This window comes from Pygocentrus nattereri, chromosome 20 (assembly GCF_015220715.1).
Source record: "Pygocentrus nattereri isolate fPygNat1 chromosome 20, fPygNat1.pri, whole genome shotgun sequence".
Lineage (NCBI taxonomy): Eukaryota > Metazoa > Chordata > Actinopteri > Characiformes > Serrasalmidae > Pygocentrus > Pygocentrus nattereri.
The window spans coordinates 24723698-24744723 of NC_051230.1; the positions used below are offsets into that span (position 1 = coordinate 24723698).

General features: G+C 39.4%; 1 protein-coding gene across 6 annotated transcripts in view; it reads right to left on the bottom strand.

Moving 5' to 3' along the window:
- The window catches only part of smtnb (smoothelin b), a 94951-nt gene that overhangs the window by 8733 nt on the left and 65192 nt on the right, over positions 1-21026 (bottom strand). For 3 of the 6 annotated variants that reach the window (XM_037531617.1, XM_037531620.1, XM_017716296.2), the window contains 6 exons: positions 7347-7529; positions 7128-7203; positions 6647-6679; positions 2912-3091; positions 477-539; positions 227-296 (listed from right to left, as the gene is read on the bottom strand). In XM_037531617.1, coding sequence (XP_037387514.1) covers positions 227-296; positions 477-539; positions 2912-3091; positions 6647-6679; positions 7128-7203; positions 7347-7529 — 605 coding nt within the window. The remainder of the gene's footprint in view (positions 1-226; positions 297-476; positions 540-2911; positions 3092-6646; positions 6680-7127; positions 7204-7346; positions 7530-21026) is intronic. The other 3 variants (XM_037531618.1, XM_017716297.2, XM_037531619.1) reach the window with 2 other exon arrangements.

The following is a 21026-nucleotide window of genomic DNA, read 5'->3' on the forward strand; positions in this document are numbered from 1 at the left end:
AGAGACATATAGTAAAATGTTCCACACAAAAAGAAGATACAATTGAATAGTGAGAGTTGCTCTTCAGGTCAGCTGGTAGCTGATTAAATCACATGCTGTAAATCACTGAATGAACAGAATAATCAGTTGTGGATAACATCTTTTGGTAGCTCTTATACAAGATCTATATAAAACAAAGTCTGATTTGAGTGATTGAAATGTATTTGTTTAAATATAATTTGCTCACCTTCCAACCTTCTTAGTCGAAGTGGAAGAAGAAGAGGAGTAGCTGTAGGATTTAGTTTGCATGGTCCCCCCTGAAACCAAAATAGAATAGAAGAGTGAGGGTGAATGATAATACAGAATGTTGCAAACTCTTCTTAATGTATCTGTAAATACAACCCTGTTTCTGAAAAATTTGGGATGCTGTGCAAAACACAAATAAAAACAGCTTTTTTGGAAATGGGGTTGTAAGAGTTACAAAAGAAGTAACTCACTGTCAGACTTCTGTGTATAAGTAGCTTCCATTATAGTGCTACGGGACATCCTGCTGCCATCATCTAGACATACAGGCACACACAAGCACACAGACACCCAGGTTAAATGGTTAGAGGCGGGGGGGAAAAGAAAAAAAAAAAGAAAAAAAAAGGATGAATGCTTTTTGCTCATCCCAAAAATTGCAAATGCTAGATCATAAAAAAACGAATGCCTAAGTTTATAATTAGAGTAAATAGACTGTTTGCACCATTCTTTGTTAGCCATGTATTGAACAAACAGCTCTTTTTAGTTTTGCAAGTTCAATTAACCTAGGAGCCACCCAGATATGCTCATGCTGTATCTAATAAATGAATGCAGGCATCCAATAGCAGGCTGTAGCATTACAGTGACAAGCCTGTTGGCACTGACCCACTGTCAGCAGTGTAAGCACCAGGCCTGTCAGAATTATTACATAATCACCTGATCACAATTATTTAAGATGACTGCAATTAATTTAAACATATAATTGCATGTTTGCAATTGCAACAGAATATGAATATGTGAGCATCAGTTCATCAGTAGGGTTGAGGCAAACGCATGCAAATAAAAGAAAGCTGAAAATGCATTTATGTGTAACTTATAACTTCTATCTGGTGCTATAACACTTTCAGGGGGCAGCAAGTAAGTAATGTTTGTTTAATTTCTTGTTTGTTACATTGAGCTGTGCCTGTAATCACCTGGGAGCTACTAATAACACCTATGTAAAAAAACTTCCAATTTGTCTACTTTAGGCTTGTAGTTTAATAGTAACAACACAAAAATACAACCCCAATTCCAATGAAGTTGGGACCTTGTGTAAAACATAAATAAAAACAGAATACCATGATTTGCGAATCCTTTTCAACCTATACTCAATTGAATACACTACAAAGAAAAGATATTTAATCTTCAAACGGATATTGCTTTTTGCAAATATTTACTCATTTTGAATTTGATGCCTGCAACACGTTCCAAAGAAGTTGGGACAGGGGCAACAAAAGACTGGGAAAATTGAGGAATGCTCAAAAAACACCTGTTTGGAACATTCCACAGGTGAGCAGGTTAATTGGAAAAAGGTGAGTGTCATGATTGGGTATAAAGGGAGCATAAAAACCGACATCATTCTGTAATGGATATACCACATGAGCTCAAGAACACTTCAGAAAACCACTGTCAGTGAAATGTCAGTTCGCCGCTCCATCTACAAGTGCAAGTTAAAACTCTGTCATGCAAAGCGAAAGCCGTATATCAACACCACCCAGAAATGCCGCTGGCTTCTCTGGGCCCAAGCTCATCTGAGATGGACTGACGCAAAGTGGAAAAGTGTCCTGTGGTCTGACGAGTCCACATTTCAAATTGTTTTTGGAAATCATGGACGTCGTGTCCTCTGGGCCAAAGAGGAAAAGGACTGTCTGAATTGTTTTCAGCGAAAAGTTCAAAAGCCAGCATCTCTGATGGTATGGGGGTGTGTTAGTGCCCATGGCATGGGTAACTTGCACATCTGTGAAGGCACCATTAATGCTGAAATGTACATACAGGTTTTGGAGCAACATATGTTACCATCCAAGCAACGTCTTTTTCAGGGACGTCCCTGCTTATTTCAGCAAGACAATGCCAAGCCACATTCTGCACGTGTTACAACAGTGTGGCTTTGTAGTAAAAGAGTGTGGGTACTAGACTGGCCTGGCTGCAGTCAAAACCTGTCTCCCATTGAAAATGTGTGGCGCATTATGAAGCGCAAAATACGACGATGGAGACCCCGGACTGTTGAGCAACTGCAGTTGTACATCAAGCAAGAATGGGAAAAAAAATTCCACCTACAAAGCTTCAACAATTAGTGTCCTCAGTTCCCAAATGCTTATTGAGTGTTGTTAAAAGGAAAGGTGATGTAACATAGTGGTAAACATGCCCCTGTCCCAACTTCTTTGGAATGTGTTGCAGGCATCAAATCCAAAATGACTGAATATTTACAAAAAACAATAACGTTCATCCATTTGAATATTAAATATCTCATCTTTGTAGTGCATTCAATTGTATATAGGTTGATAAGGATTTGCAATCATCGTATTCTGTTTTTATTTGTTTTACACAACGTCCCAACTTCAGTGGAATTGGGGTTGTATTTAAATATTTGTATGGCAATTAATCAGAAGCTAATATTTTATGGCTGTGACAGGTATAATTAGCACTATATATGCTGATTTCAGTGTGTTTTCTATGGGACATTTAAATCATTAAGGACTTGTCCAAATATGCCACTAAATATGAAGCTAATGAATGAAAGTATGCCACAACATTATGATGAGGAGGCAGCTAGTACTGATTTATTGTTAGCCATTTGCAGGTTATTTCTATTTGTGCATCTTTTTCATGTGCCTGCTTTGCAATGTGAATTTGTTGAGCATCCGTTATTCACCTGACTGGGCAAAGCGGTTGGTTTTAGTAATCTCACTAACAGTAGAACCATCTGCAGACTTCTCAATTTTCTTCATCACCACCTCCCCGGCACCTGGACCTGGCCGAGTCTTTTGGGCTCTCTCCTCTCTCTGCTGCCTCAGCTCCTGCAGACGCACCTCTCGCTCCTTCTCCCTTTGGTCTATGATTGAAAGCAGCAATGAAGAGCAGAAGGGAAGACAAAGAGTGAGGAGGAGAAAGAGCAGGGAGGAAGATGATGAAGAAACGATGGAGCAAATGCAAAATTAAGAATCATTGACCAGCAAAATGAAAAGGACCAAGAAACCGTGGTTGTAAAAATGTTTCATTTTTACATAGAAAGAATGACCTAGAATGATCCCTGAACAATCTGAACGAGACTCGAAATATCTGAATGTGTGATTAACACAATAACACACAGACAAAGTGTGATCCATAATTACCCTTATGAAAATAAAAATAAAACAGGACTTGTGTACCCTGCCCGGCCCAGCCCGAAGGAGCTACACTGATGGGATGGGCAGTAGTAGGGGTTTGGCGCTTTGTGGATCGGGCAGTGTCCGAAGGCGTGGGCCTTGGCGTTCTGATCCTCGGTTGCTGAAACTGGCTTTTGGAACTTGGAATGTTACCTCACTGGCAGGGAAGGAGCCCGAGTTGATGCGCGAGGTTGAGAGATACTGGCTAGATATAGTAGGGCTCACCTCAACACACAGCTTGGGCTCTGGGTCCAATCTCCTTGAGAGGGGCTGGACTTTATTCTTTTCTGGAGTTGCCCATGGTGAGCAGCAGTGGGCAGGTGTGGGCTCTCTCATAGCCCCTCGACTCGGTGCCTGTATGTTGGGGTTTTCTCCGGTGGACGAGAGGCTAGCTTCCCTACGCCTTCAGGTTGGGGAACGGGTCCTGACTGTTGTCTGTGCTTATGCACCGAACACCAGTTCAGAGTACCCAGGTTTCTTAGAATCCTTTGGAAGGGTGCTTGAAAGTGCTCCTCCTGGAGACTCTATTGTCCTACTGGGGGACTTCAACGCTCACGTGGATAATGACAGTGAGATCTGGAGTGGTGTGATTGGAAGGAATGGCCTCTCTGATCTGAACCCAAGTGGTGTTCAGTTTTTGGACTTCTGTGCAAACCACAGTTTGTCCATCACGAACACCATTATTTGAACACAAGGATGTCCATAAGTGCACATGGCACCAGGACACCCTAGGCCACAGATCAATGATGCGGCCACGTGTTTTGGACACTTGGGTAAAGAGAGTAGCTGAGCTGTCAACTGATCACCACCTGGTGAGTTGGATCAGGTGGTGGGGGAAGATCCCGGTGAGATGAGGGTTTGCTGGGAACGTCTGGCAGAAGAACCTGTCAGATTGTTCTTCAACTCACACCTCCGTCAGAACTTTGACCAGATATCGGGGGAGGTGAGGGACATTGACTCAGAATGGGCCATGTTCCGCTCCTCCATTGTTGAAGTGGCTGACTGTAGCTGTGGCCGCAAGGTAGTTGGTGCCTGTCGGGGCAATAATCCTCAAACCCAGTGGTGGACACCCCAGGTGAGAGATGCCATCAAGCCGAAGGAGTCCTACCGGGCATGGTTGGCCTGTGGGACACCAGAGGCAGCTGGTAGGTATCCACAGGCCAAGTGATCTGCAGCTTCAGTCGTCGCCAAAACAAAAACCTGCTTTGGAAAGTGACTAAGTCAGCTCCGAAAAGATTATGGCAAACTGTCAGGCGACTCAGAAGGTGAAAGCAGTGTGCCACTAGCACTGTATATAGTGGAGATGGTGTGCTGCTGAATTCGACTGAAGATGACATTGAGCGGTGGAAAACATACTTTGAGGACCTTCTCAATCCCACCAACACGTTCTCCAGTGAGGAGGCAGAGTCTGGGGATTCGGGAATAGGCTTGTCCATTTCTGAGGCCAAAGTCGCTAAGGTAGTTAAAAATCTCCTTGGTGGCAAGGCTCCAGGGGTGGATGAGATCCGTCCGGAGTTCCTCAAAGCTCTGGATGTTGCGGGGCTGTCTTGGCTGACACGCCCTTTCAGCATTGCTTGGACATCGGGGGCAGTGCCACTGGATTGGCAGACTGGGGTGGTGGTGCCTCTTTTTAAAAAAGGGGACTGGAGGGTGTCTTCCAACTACAGGGGTATCACACTCCTCAGCCTCCCTGGTAGGCCCTGTACAAACAAAGCAGGTGTTTGGTTTGCATGGCCAGCAGTAAGTCAGACTCGTTCCCAGTGAGAGTTGGACTCCGTCAGGGCTGCCCTTTGCCACCAATTCTATTCTTAATTTTTTTTAATAGAATTTCTAGGCACAGTCAGGGGATGGAGGGTGTCCGGTTTGGTGACCTCAAGGTCACATCGCTGCTGTTTGCAGATGATGTGGTCCTATTGGGGACATCAGGCCGTGAACTTCAGCTTTCGCTGGATTGGTTTGTAGCCGAGTGTGAAGCAGCCGGGATGAGAATCAGTACCTCCAAATCCGAGGCGGAAAAGGGTGGAGAGCCCTCTCTGGATCGGGGATAAGCTATTGCCTCAAGTGGAGGAGTTTAAGTATCTTGGGGTCTTGTTCATGAGTGATGGTAAAAGGGAGCGGGAGATTGACAGGCGGATTGGTGCTGGGTCAGCAGTGATGCGGGCTCTTTACCGGTCTGTTGTGGTAAAGAGAGCTGAGCCATAAGGCAAGGCTCTCGATTTACTGGTCGATCTACGTTCCCACCCTCACCTATGGTCATGAGCTTTGGGTAATGACCGAGAGAATGAGATCGCGAATACAAGTGGCCGAAATGAGTTTCCTCCGCAGGGTGTCTGGACTCTCCCTTAGAGATAGGGTGAGAAGTTCGGTCGTCCGGGAGGGATTCAGAGTAGAGCTGCTGCTTCTCCACGTCAAGAGGAGCCAGCTGAGGTGGTTCGGGCATCTTGTTAGGATGCCTCCTGGACGCCTCCCTCAGGAGGTGTCACAGGCAAGTTCACCCGGGAGGAGACCCCGGGGAAGACCCAGGACACGCTGGCATGACTATATCGCCCAGCTGGCCTGGGAGCGTCTCAGAATCCCCCCCGGGGAGCTAGTGGATGTGGCTGGGCCTCATTGCTTAGGATGCTGCCCCCGCGACCCGAACCCCGGAGAAGCGGAAGTGGATGGATGGATGGATGGATGGATGGATGGATGGACGGACGGACGGACAATAACACAAAGAAATATCTTCTAGAACAGAAACAGAGTTCTGAGGCAGATCATTTTTCTGCTGGTTGTGGTAAGCTGATCTCTTAAATCAGACGGACTTTGACTGTCTTACCTGTACATTTTCTTTTCTAAGTCCGCAAAATAAAACAACAGAATGCAAAAGGTGAAAACTTTCACACTCTTATATTTACCAGCCAAAAATTAGGGTAAAAAAAAAAAAAGAGATGTATTTTTTTTTTCTTCTGACAGTAATTTGCAGAATTATATCGCAGTGAGTCACACAACCAATAAAGTGAATAAGGTGAGACATGGGTGAATTCTTGGATGATGCAAACACTCAAAAATGTGGTCTGTACCAATAATAATAATAATAATAATACTAATAATAATAGTTGGACATGCAAATGCAACTTCAGTGTAATTTATCTCTCAATTATACCTAAACACAAGTGCAAAATGAGTGAATAGGCTGCAGGCATATGCATACATCAGGTAACAAAACCCCACAAACACGCATGGCCAAAAAGCCATCATACCTAGCTCATCCTGAGAACATCCCAACCTGGCTTCTGAAGGCAGAGAGCAAATTGGAAAGACAGAGTGAGGACATAAACAGAAAGAGAGCAGATAGCAAATACCATTGGGGTCCACCATTGGGATGATCAAGAGAGATCAAAAGCAAGAGAAAAAGGCAGAAAGAGGGGGACAGAGACACAAAGAATGACAGAGACAGAGACTCAACCAGAGACAGACCGGTAGAGATTGAGAAAAGAGAGACTGAAACACAGAAATGAAACAGAGAGACAGATACAAAGGGGGATAGAAATAGACAGACAGACAAAGTGAGACAGAGGCAAAAACAGAGGGGGACAGAGAGTAAGAGAGAGACACACACACATATGGACAGAGATACATACGGAAAAAGACAGAAACAGAAGGGAAAAAGACAAAGAAACAGAGGAAAAACAATAAATTGAACCTATTCTAGAAAATATTCTAGGAATGTAACAGACTCACCTCTCTTTTTCTTTCGGAGTTCTCTCATAGCTGCCCTGATCATTTTCCGCTCTTCAAAATCTTTGGAGTCATCAAGCTGTTACAGCAAAAAAAAGAAGAAACAAAACCACTCTCAGATTAGGTGTTTTACATGTGTATTCCATGCAAGCCTTGGTGCACTTTTTTTCCAAGAATCTTTCAATAAGCTTTACTGGTCTGGTGGTCATTTCCTGATAATACCATTTTGTCCAGGATCTCCTCGTCCTCTATGGCCTCGAGCTGCTCAGAGGTGAGCTTGCTGCTATTGGCACTACTGAGCACCTCGTTCTTCACTTGGGCCACTGACGAGCCATTAGGGACAACAGGGGCTTCGCTGGCTGTCTGCACAGAAGGTTCAGTCGTAAAGCCAGGTTCCGTCTCCATCTGTGAAGAGGATGCAGTGAAAGCTGTTCATCATAGCACGCAGATGGATAGAAACTTTGTTATATTACAAAGGACATTGCAAAGTCACAGCAGCAGAAACAGGACTGCACAATCACATTATAGTAGAAGGTGACAATGTACATTTCTGACCAGAAGATTAGATTAGATTATGATTATGCAGAAAAAATTCTAATTAAATGATTAAATTATTTTGGTGTAATTATATAAAAAATTTTGACTTTTACTGCATACTCAAATACATATTCAAATACAGTTCCACAATTCTCTTTGAATAGTCCATAAATCTTATTTTGCCCAAAATAATGAGTGAAACATAATTATTGTAGCCATTTATAACTGTGAAATACTTAAATATATTACAAATAATTAGTATATTAAATGTGTCAGAAATTGCAAAATTATTGTCTGTAGCGTCCACAAATTATGTCAAGATTCTACTGTCTGGGGACTTTAACTTGCAGTCCTTCAGATAGTAATTCATTAGAATACATTAGACTTCTAGAGACATTTGATTTGAAGCAGCGCATGGGCAGTTCTACCCACAAGTTAGGTCACGTCTTGGATCTGGTCATCACTAAAGGTTTAAACACAAAGGTGTCTCAAATCTCAGATGTTTTCATATCAGATAATTTCTGTTTTTTCCTTCAAATCAATTTAGAAGAAAAAAGTACCTAAAAAGTTACTCTTAAAAATGTTACATTGGCTCAGAAACAGTTGAGAATTTTAAAACTGTCTATAATAGTTCAGCAACTACAGATATGACTCCATCCTGTAATGATCTAGTCTCCGATCTAAGTGCTAGATTATGGGAAAGGCTTGACCTTCTTGCCCCAATAAAAAGGAAGAAAAGTTTGCAGACTCTTAAAAATCCATGGATGAATGCGGAAATATGCCAGCTTAAGAGAAAGTGTCATAAATCAGAGCGCATATAGAGGAAACCTAAACTGCAGGTACATTATAATATTCTCAAAGATCAGATCTCAGTCTATAATAATGCTATGAAAATATCCAGATAGTCATCTCTCTCCAGTGTAATCAATAGACACAAAAATAATACCAAAATCCTGTTTTCCATCATAGACTGACTAATTAACCCTAACTTGTCTGCTAGTGCATTTAATGATGATTTATCTTCTAAAGTCTGTGAAGAGTTTGCAATTCATTTCCAAAATAAAATAGACCTGATACAACAGGATGTAGCTCAGGAGACTCAAACAAGCTCCCATGTTCCTGATAGGTCAGTAACGACATCTTTTCCTGTCATCAACTATGAGGAGCTCACAATTATTTTAAACAAACTAAGTCCATCACATGTGATCTTGACCCTGTTCCTACGTCATTCCTTAAGATGGTTTTTGATTGTGTGCGCAATGATGTTTTTATTATTGTAAAAATATTGCTCTCTGTCAACAGGTGGTTTTCCAGATGCTTTTAAAACTGTGTAAGTAGCAGGATCCTTCCACACTAAATCATTTTAGACCAAATTCAAACCTACCTTTTAAAGTCTTAACAACCAAATGCGTATCTAATATCAAACAATTTATATGAGAAGATTCAGTCAGGTTTTTGTTCCAACCACGGTACAGACACAGCATTGATTCGCATCTCATGCTCAGCGCTGATGCACAAAATCCTTCTATTTTGGTTTTATTAGATCTTAGTGCAGCCTTTGATACCGTTGACCACAAAATTTTACTCCAGCATCTTTGATGTTGGGTAGACCTTAAAATGATTTAAATTATATTTAAGTGATGGCTTCACTAGGAAATCATTTATCAAAACAATTTGCAGTTTCTTGTGGAGTCCCCCAAGTTTCAGTCTTAGGGCCTTTGCTTTTTTCTTTGTAAATGCTACCTCTAGGTGATGTTATTAGGAAGCAATGTATACATTTTCATAGCTATGCTGACGACACCCAGCTATACATTTCTATTCCTCCTGAAGGTCAAGACTAGACCAGATCAAGATCAGACTGTGTGTCAGATATTTCTCAGTGGATGTCACAAAATTTTCTACAATTAAATAATGAAAAAACTGAATTGCTGATCGTTGATACAGAAACTCTGAGAAAAATCATTTGAGAAACTTGGTTCTTTAGCTTCTTATACCAAACCTGAAGTACGAAACCTGGGTGCGATCTTAGACTCTGAGAACTGTTTTACCCCGCATATAAACACAATCACTAAAGTAGCTTTTTATAATTTAAGAAAGTTAGGCCTTTTCTATCTCAGAGCAATGCAGAGAACCTTGTTCATGCATTTATTAATAATAGCAGACTTGACTACTGTAGTGCTTTTCCTACCGGACTTTCTAATAAATCTATATGTCCCTTACAACTCATATAGAATGCAGCAGCGCCCATCCTAACAAAAACAAAAAAGAGAGATCACATCACTCACTGGCTGCCTGTATCATTCAGGACAGTTTAAGGTTCTGCTACTAGTCTTTAAAGCTTAAAACAACCTAGCACCTGCTTACATCACAATGTCTGTTTCTGTTCCATTATGTAATCTAAGATCTGCAGATAGTGGCCTTCTACAGATACCCTCTGTAAAATACAGAAAACATGGAGAGTCTTTCAGTTATTATGCTTCTAAACTGTGGAACTCAATTCCACCTTTCATTAGACAGTCAAGCTCAGTGCTCACTTGTAAGAAGCAGATAAAAATGTCTCTCTTTAAATTAGCATTTAATTAAAACTGAATGTCTCATGGTGTTTATCTTGTAATTTAATCATCCTTTTCTTCTGATTCTAATTAAATACTAATGATCTCTTCTATGTTTTATCACCTGTCTGTAAAGCACTTTGAGCTGCCACCGGCATAAGAAGTGCTATATAAACAACATTTTAATATTATTATTATTAATAATAATAATAATATTAAAAAATAATAATAATAATAATAATAATACATTATTATTATTATTATTATTATTATTATTATTATTATTATTATTATTATCTTGTGTAGTTTTAACTAAGAAACTACAGAATTTACCAGAACAAAAACACAGTTTAGACCTGCGTAGTATTTAAATACGATAACTTTTTGTAGTTGTTAATGAGGCTTCTTTAAAATATCAAGTAAATACTATAGGCCTAATGTTGTCTGGATTTTTTTCATGGGACTAAAACATTCAGCAAATTACAGTGTCCGATTTTTTTCATCACTTCATATGCTTTTTTCACAGGGTAGGCAGCCTATTTATTACTTTTACCATTAGGGATACAATAGCAGTATGGAAGATGGAGGAGATGGAAAAACGGCATGGTGTGTGTGCGCGTGTACATGCATGGAGGAATGACGGCGGGTGTGGGGTTGGGGGGGGGAGATGTTTCCGAATTGGATCCATCCTTACAGCTGTGTTTACACAAAAGCCATGGAAGCCGGTTGACATTTAAACAGGAATGAAAGCGTGCTGATTTCTGCGAATGTCCCCGAGAGCCTGGTCGGCTTGCATGCTCTTATAACCCAGTCCCACTCTCTGGATCAACTAGTATCGCCCTGTCCTGCCAGGTGAGATGAAGCGTGTTTCCAGAGCCAGGCGTTGCTAATCACCAAGTGAATCACTCATGACATGGAACAGCCGGGGAGGTTAGGTTAGGGTTACGAAACATACATTAGTTTATGTGTTATAGGACTGGAATGTGACTGAAGTGGTCAGTAGTGGATGCTGTCACTGGCTGTGAATAGGGATTCCAAGATTTAAAACAAAAAAATCTGGCAAAATAAGTAAGAAAATATGTAAATAAATAAAAAGAAAAGAGAGGAAAAAAACATGCATACACAACTTTGCCCATCCCTCAAATGTCAAAAACATGTGCTTAAGTTTGTTTCTTTACTTCAGCACTGGAGCTATGTGGCTAATTTAGCTACAGTAATGGAAGCTGTTGTAAACCAGCATTGTGTAAACAGAATTAGGCCATATTTTGCCTAAATCACCAAGCATTTGCTTTAAATCACACCAAGTTCTTCTTCAACAAACTTGCTTATGTGATAATACTATGGTATACAAAAAGGACAAAAATATGCTTAAGATGGCTGTTAGTACAGTTTTTAGCTGTGCAACACAATTTTGACCCTCCAAACAATCTGTATTAATGCAGTCTGAAGCCCAGCTGTTTGTGCAATGATGCTATGACAGTGATTGTAGTACAAACTGTTATACAATTTTTAATAAGTTCTTAAATAAGTTTTTAATAAGTTTAATAAGTTCTCTTGATAAAAAATATATCCAGCTACTGTCATGGTGAACTTGTTCATCACTGACAGTACATAAAGACTGAAGTACCATTTGCAAGCAAAACACACCACTGATGCTGACAATGCCAGTAATTCGGTAGACTGAACAGGACATTGCTTATGGAAGAACTACTGATAACTCAATAAACAACAAACTAACAAAAATAACAGCAAAGCAGAAAGCTACAGCGCTTCTCAAGAGCCTCCAATTTAAGATGTGTTTAGAAGCCGAGAGGGCTACAATCGCAAAGGAACAACTGACTGTACACACATTACATGTGATAGACTGGAGTCTTTCAGAAGTAAAGATGGGGAAGTGATAATTTCTCTGTGAAAGACGGTGTGGGAAAATAGTGCAGCAATTCGTTTCTCAGTGTAAAATAGCAAAACAACCCAACATCTACAGTTAAATATTAATAAAACATTCACAAAATCCAAATAATCTCTGTATGCAAGGCACAAGGCCAAAAACCAGTATTAGCTTGCCATGATCTTTGTGCCCTCAGGCGGCACTTTTTTCTGTAGTGGAAATCAGTGCATGTGCTCAGGAACACTTCTGAAAACCACTGTGTCTGTGAACAGTCACTCCACCCACAAATGTCAGTTAAAGTTGTAGCATGCAAAGAAGAAACTATATATTAACAGGATCCAGAAACACCTTCTGTGAACCCAAGCTTATTTAAGACAAACTGAGGAAAAGTGAAAAAGTGTCCTATGGTCAGATCAATCAAATTTTGAAACTCTCCTTGGACGCCGCATCCTCATAGCTATTGAGGAGAGGGAAATTCCAGCTTATAAGTACACAGTTCAATAGTCAGTATCCATGGTATGGGGGTGTATTACTGCACACCTGTGAAGACACCATCAATGCTGAATAATATATACAGGCTTTGGAGCATCATATGCCATGATCTGGATGTCTTTTTCAGGCAAGGCCTTGCTTATTTCAGCAATATTTTAAAAGAAGGAGTGATGCAACACAGTGGTAAACATGCCCCATCCCAACATTTTTGAAAATAAGTCACTGACATCAAATTCAAAATGGGCATTAAATAGATTAAAATGATTTGCACACCATTGCACTCTAAAATTAAAATTGTAAATTCTCATACCACAAACATTAAATTTATGGTGAATGAATATCTGCCCCAAGTATCACTTCTTGGTACCCTTAGTTACTAATAAGATCAGCATCTGCCCTGAAAAATTGATTGACCCCTACATATAACTAGACTACTCTTTTTTGATTATTATTGTTCTATATTATTTGCACATATTTTTACCAGGTAGAAGGACAGACAGTCTGCACACAGAAATTGCATGCTCTTGCAGACAAGTGTAACATCACAGCTAGCCCACACTAAAACAAGTAAGGCCACATGTTTAGCACTAAATATAAGGATTGACTTCAGTTTTATCTAGAACATGGCTTGTCCTGTACCATTAGATTCATCCTGTCAGTAATCCCTGAAGGATTCTGCTTCTCAAACTTAACATAACAGCTATGTTTATGGCAAAAAATTGTGTTCAATAGAAGTAACTAGACTGCTCATTCTGATTACATCAGACTGTGAATTTGACATTTTACAATGACAAACCTTTAGACCTCCCAATGCATCAAGAATCTGAGCGCATGTTAAAAAGTGTGCATGTGTGTGTGAGTGACGGACAGAAAGAATTATCCAGGGATTTGGTGTGGGTCTCAAGTGATGACAAGAGAACATGGGAGACGAGAACCAGCTATAAACAGAGGAGTTTCCATAAGCACCCATGAGATGTAGTCTGTTCATTGGAATTTATTTGGAGTGGCCAAAAAGTCTATACATTCAGACAGCAAGTCTCCAGACTCTTTTTATAGGGTGCTGTGAAAGGCTACCTACTATGTGTTAAAGGCAGCCATTTGGCTTTGTTGTGCTTCTGTTGTAAAAAGGCTCCCAGGAGATTTTGTCCCACCATCTTGAGGGAACATGCACGTTTGCGATGACACTAAACATGAAAACACAGCACCCAACAACGAGATAAAAATAAGCTGTCTTCTGTTTAAAAATCACCAAGTTTATACAAAGACTTGGCAGAGGCAAAACATTCCATGTTAAGTCAATTGACTGTGTGTGGAATCACTCAGAGATTTCCAAAATTATGTAAGAGCTGGCTGTCAAAGGCACTGGGGCCACTCAGGTTGATGCCGCATACATACCTGTAGGCTGGGCCTATTTTTTTCCAGCATCTGTTGTCGCTGTATTATATTATACAGTGGGTCATCAGTAATGCAGTGTGCCAAGGAATATTTTAGCTAAATGCACATCATCTGCCCCATTAAGCTCAAGCTATATACTGCAGGCACAAATCTTATAATTAATAGCACCGTTAACTACTAAGAACTCCATGAATGCATTTCCTTTACAGTAGTTTTCTAACATTCTCACTGATAACTGCAAGGTGGTTGCAGAAAACTCTAAGGACTGACTTCTCCTTTATCTAGAACATGGCTTGTCCCATAGAATGAGATTCGTGGAAGCTGGTCTAAGCTGACAATAATCCTTTAGCGATTCAGCTTCTCAAACATTGAACAAAATTTCTCCTTTCTTATTGATCAAGGCCCATACTCACAAAGCTTCTCAGAGCAGGAGTGCTGAAGATAGAATCAGATTTCTCGCTTATGTATTATTACTTTTCTGACAGGAACACTACTCACTACTACACCAACTACACTACCCAGAATTATACAGTATGTCTGAGGTATACAGTATGCCTCAACTTGGACCATTACAGCAAAAGCTAATCTATAACATAATACCAGTACAAGTAATACAGTAACACAAGTACAGACATTTTGTACACCCCTAAACATTTTAGATTATAAAATTTCACAGTTCATTGCTGATGTTATAAGCAAAAGCTCATAACTCCATTCAAAAAATCAGGTCCCTTTCAGGACAAAAGTCCTTCTAGGGCCAAATTTGGCACATTGGCCGCAGTTCTGATTTAAAGGATTAAATGAAAACAAATCACAGGACTGAGCACAATGCAGGATGAAGCTGTACAGCCCAGTGGTATGGCATTTCGGAGAGCAAAAGGAGAATGCATGAAAAGAGGGACAACAAAGGTCAACCCTCACTTTGACAGCTGGTCTTATCTAGGGACAGCGCTTGCATGCTTTTTTTGGCCTATGTGGCCAGTCAACACAACCCACTTATAATAGCACACAAATGCACACTCCCTTCAACCACAAACACAGTGCAACTGCACAGTCCCCTCACTGAAAAAAAAGTGATCTACTCACTTCTTTGATGAAAGCGATAGTTCTGCCAAAAAAAGTAATTGACTATTTCTGCCCATATGTGGATAATCAGAAAAAAAAATTAGTCTAAAAAAACAGTCAAAAGTTGCCTAGCAAGGAGTAGTGCTGGCATCTGGAAGCCAGATTGTCACACAGTATTTCTTGTGTGTCAGAAACCACATAATCAAGTGTATTTGATTCATTAAAACTCAACATAGTCTGTGGCAAGCATGAAATGATTTTGGTGCTGATTGCTGGGGTATAAGCCTCCATTACTTAGCAGCACTCCACTACAAAACTTGAAAAAGCAAATATATTGCTGCTGATCAATTACACCAGGGGTAAGGTGACAATGATTCAATATTTTTGTGGTCAAACCATTGCTTTAAGCAACATAAACCTCTTGCACTTTGACTCAGTTTCAATGAGGGCATGAGAAAAGTCCTAATATTGAATACATTCTACATGATCCATACCGTGCTATTGCTCCGGGAAAAACTTCCCGTCTGCGAAGATGTAGATGACCGACGAACAGCAAATGTGGGAGGATGTGGGACGGGCTCAGAACGAGGATCAGGTGAATCTTTCACCACCTCAAGGCCTTGATCTTGCTGAAGCTGAGGTTCAGGCAGATTAAGAACATGACACAGAGTCTGTATCTGTCTGGCAAGCTTCTCCTGTTGGACCCTTAAGCTTAAATTCTCCTCTTTCAAGGCTGAAATGGCTTCAATAGCTGAAGCCATATGAGCTGCGGCTTCTTCCAAGCGTGCATTTATGCGCTTCCCGAACACCTTTAAGTCACAATGGATCTCTTGTACAGCACACTGCAGAATGAGCTCTAGACCACTCATGGCTTCATCAGCATCAGGGCCCTTTTCATCTGGATCTTCAGTGACCACAGAATCCACCAAAATGTCCCCAATGACAGCCTCCAGGCCAGACTCGGCACACTCTGTAACTGGACTGCCAAGGGGAGCTGCTGTATCCTCCATGGCTGGAACAAGGTCCAAGTCAACACCAGGCATAGTGAGGTTTGCAAGTATTCTCGTGTTCACCTCTACTGGTAAGTAACACACAAACAAGTGCCTAGACTTCAGAATAATGCCAGGGTATCTTCATAAATCCAGCAATTCTTGATTAAAATATCAAAGTTGACAAAGGTGTGAAACCTCACATTAGAATCTACAAGTTGCCAGCCTCACAAAACATTTTCGAAAGTTTGCTAGGAACAACTCCCAGCTCTTTATACCCCCACCCGTATTCCTTCTCTTCAGCTGGCCAGAACATGAGAGCCAATGTCCAGGCTTGGAATTTTGTCACCATGGCAGCAAAGGCCCAGGGCCCCTCCTCTAACTCAGGTGCCATAGTCATGTCTATTTATCACCAGTCAGTCTATTATTCTAGTGAGTACACCCCCTTCAGCCCCTACTGCTCTCTTTATTTAGAGCTCCTGCCCTTCACACCTCCACTGGCAGACAACAGACACCCTCAGGGGTGGACATTGTTTCTTAAATATAGTACTAAAGAAATTAAGTGTACACACATTTTAAAAAGCTAAGCCTAGTGCACTATGCAAGAGGATGAATGCTACGGATCGTCCACATAGAGGTAATACTGCAATACTAACTTTCATCATAAACGATGTGCCAATATTAATTTTTTTTAGACATTTGATCAATTGGAACAGAGAAAAAAAAAAATCAGTTCAATCAATTCACACCAATAATGTTATATTTTGTGTTGTCATAGTGAATAAGCACTAGGCCTAATGCATAACTGCCATTTTTTATTTATGAAGAGAAAGGACCCTAAATGCTTATTAAAAATGCTACTAGATCCTGAATAAATGCTGATAATGTCTCCTGTATGACACTCTGCACCTAGTATGATTACTAAGATGCAACAAAAAATGTCATTTCATTATACATGGAACACTGTATGTATGAAAATAATAATATAAAAATAATAATAATAGAAATAAAAAATACAACAAAACATTTTTATTATTGTTCTTATATCCCCAGGAAAGTGCAGGAAATGTAACTGTGTTGAAAGAAATAATATGCATGAAAAACTGATCAAAATACATTAAATAGATAACTTTTTCCTGTGGTATATTAGGTTAAAGCCTCAGAATACTTTAAGAAAAAGAAAACCATTAGGGTATTATAACAATCTGCCAGTACTTCTCTTTATCTGACTATAGTATGGAATATAGAAATATTTTTTATACATTCCACTGTGCTGGGGAAACGAAGGGGAGATGGACTATCATATGACTCCTTGGCAGAACATAAGCTTTGGATGCAGAAATATTAAGTGAGCAATATTTTACTTGTGGTTCCAACAGTTGACATACAGATTAGTGTATTAGTTTGTATTAGTACTATTAGTAGTATTAGTTTGATAACACGACTGAAAACAGCTCAAATGAGTAAATGTTCATGGAATCAGTACTAGCATTTAAATTTGAGGGTAGTAGCTTGTCAAGACTGATCACATTTTTGACTGTTTGAAATGACCAACTCACTTTGAAAAAGTCACCTTACTGATATCTAAAAAGTAGGTGCCAGAAGAGACCTAGGATCAAAATACAGCAGGTACAGCAGTATCTATAACCCAACCCAATCATAACTCCCAACTCGTATCCATAGCTTGACAGATGCAGACAAAACACCATGACACATGTTTTTGTCAGCATATATTTGAGTCAGTACCAGACAAGGACATTAATCAGGCAACTGTCATTGAGGCACCAATGCCTTTGGCCATTCTGGGCACGGGGATGTTATTGACAGCAATGCATCCAAAAATATCTGCCAAATAAAAAAAATAAAAAATAAAAAAAACCTGTGCTAGTTTTATACCAGCGGTCAACAGGTCAGCTCAGGAAAGAAGCTCACAGAATGGGAACCAAGTAATTATTTGACAAAGCTAGCTAGCACAGTCACAATCATTCATTGACCAGCTAATCACAATGAATGAATGAAAATGTTGTTCACAATGGAAGTGGCTAGTACTACTGTGCTTCTTTTTGTGGTTGAAGGATGCGATTAGCTCTATGTTCACAGCAGTAAGTAGCATGCTACTTCAGGCATGACATTTTAATGATACCTAAGCTACTTAAGAAAGCTTTCTGACTTCAGGGAGTTAATCTAGTTTTTAACATGTAAGAATGTTATTTACACAACTTGTATTCAAATAATAATACATAATATATGTAAAATACTGGCAGAAAGTCTTGTGCATACTAGGGAATGCTGCCATTTATAATTTTTCCATGGTCAATTCTAGGCATGAGAAAAGGCTTATGTAGGCTTTTCCCTGCCTTATGGGCTTCCAACAACTGCTGTTTGCTTATCCGCACTTTGCCAGACAAAGCATAAAAAATGCGTTCAGTCTACTGTATGCAATGTTGCTGCTAAAAATACAGATAAACTAAAATAGTTATTACTACACATGGGATCTATATATATATATATATATATATATATATATATATATATATATATATATATATACACATAATATTATATTTCATATTATATATATATATATATATATATATATATATATATATATATATATTGATCCCATGTGTAGTAATAACTAATTTAGTTTATTTGTATTTTTAGCAGCAACATTGCATACAGTAGACTGAACGCATTTTTATATATTATATATAATATGAAATATAATATTGTGTGTGTGTGTGTATATATATATATATATATATATATATATATATATATATATATATATATATATATATATATATATATATATATATATGTCTCTACTCCTGCATGTGGTATGAAGATCCTGTTTCTTATAGATGGCCCATCCACATGGCTACTGATCATTGAATTCAGCTTAGTCTTCCAATGTCAAAAAGTAGCTTACAGCAACATCTAAACATTTTAGGTAGTGTGTGAGAGAGTGACCTTGGAGGCATCCTGAAATGAAAACAATGGCTATGCCGTAAAAAAAAAAAAAGATTAAATTCTCATAACCTCCCCAAATGTAGTCAACCCTTTTACCAGAACATAGTTTGTTTAACCACATATATGCAGTAAAACAGGATAGGGCCCTCTCTTGCTTTTCACTATTATCTTTTTTTGACCAAAACTAGTAGTTTTTGAGCTATATGGCTGTGGCTGATTGAGCCAACAACGGAAGCTTACATCCTACTATTGAGCCTCTTGTAAAATGTGAGCCTAAATCATCACATGCTTGCCTCAAATCAAATTGCGCTGTAGAGAGACTTATCCAAAAAGTTGGATGACAGCATGTCACACTGCATCAGACATCACAAAGCTTGTGTGAAATAGCACACGTGAATAAGCTGCCTTTAAATACATCACTTATGTTAAGCATTCTGTAGCACAACAGAGAGTCCTTCAACCTTATCAGTTTGACAGAATTCACAATTCTATGTCCTTGTGTTGTCTTTTTTGTTTTCATTCATCAAAAGTTCCATCACTAGAGGCTAATAAAAGCCATTATTAAACATATGAGACATGGCTTACTAACAGTAACATTACCAACTTTGACTCCCTCTGCATTAACCAGCTATTGGTAAATAACTGGGGGTGGGGTTTCTTCTCCCTCTAAGGTGCACCGTCTTTAAAACTGAAAATACTGCACTGGGAACTATTGTGGCACTGAGAGGCAAGTTCACTACATGAGCCTCATATCTCCAGTGCAAATGTAAGGCAAATGTCTTGGTTGATGGACAACATTTAGGGGACGGTAAAATTTGTGAGGATTTGACTTTTCAGTGAACCACTGCTTTAAGTCTGTTTTTTAAATTCCTGCACCAGGTCTTCATCCCCCCTCGCCCTATTGAACCCTCCTCTAAAGCATTCACTCTCCACCAGCTGAACTTATTCTTTCACCAAAATCTCACCTCGTTAGATCTAAATCTCTCCCATGTGTTTTGGCCAGGGCATCAGTTAAATATCATTGCTCTGTCCTCTTTCCTGCTTACTTCTAGTTGTAAGCTTTGGATAGCGCTATAATACCATTTAAAGCTCTGTACGGTTACCCTAATCTGTACTGCACATCAGTGGTTTCAAAAGCATGGAGAACCATATCCTGTGTAAGACCACCCAAAGATATCAAAGAACACTCTCCCCTGTTTAAAGAATCCTTGAATATGTTACAGTTGTGGCACTGTGCACATTCCTGTAGCAAAAGCATTCTATTATTATTACATTTTGGCTTGTACCATATGAACAGCTGTCATTAAATCAAACCTCAAACCACACCAAGTCACATTTGGACTAAATTACATCTTTAGTAAAGCAGGTTGTCATAACAATAATTCTACAATCCAATGTAGAAATTTACCTGTATCCAGATTCTTTTTACCCAGGTTCACCTCATTGTCAGCAAATGTTTTCTTTGTTTTTCACCTGCTTCCCTCTCACATGTTCCCCAGAACTGTTAATCCTCTGTTTGTCCAGAGCACTCTGTCACCCTACTAATTGACCGTCTCACCCTTATCCCTAAACAAGATTACAACACTGACCCACATGGGTGGGTGGGGGGAGAAACGTGTGTAAAACTGCATTCAGTAGATGCAAAGAGATACCAAAAACCTTTTTTACTTTATTTACCTAGTTTATTTTATTTTGTAGAATGACTTGTTACAATATGATGATATTGTTGTAAGTATTTACTGTAATCTTTTGTTCACATTTGGATATTCATGTTATTAATAACTTATTCTTGAAGCTGTACAAGTTTGTCATTTTAGAATAATCCACAGCTTTGCTCATTATTGTGGACACATTAAAATTAATTTTTTAAAGCTCAATACAAAATTGCTTGAAACCTCAGCAATTATGGAGTACTATCATATAATTACTTTTGCCTAATACTAATTAAAAGCTTCAGTATTAGTATTTTTTTAAACTGCTAAGTTTTAAAATTAGCCATTTTTATTGAAGC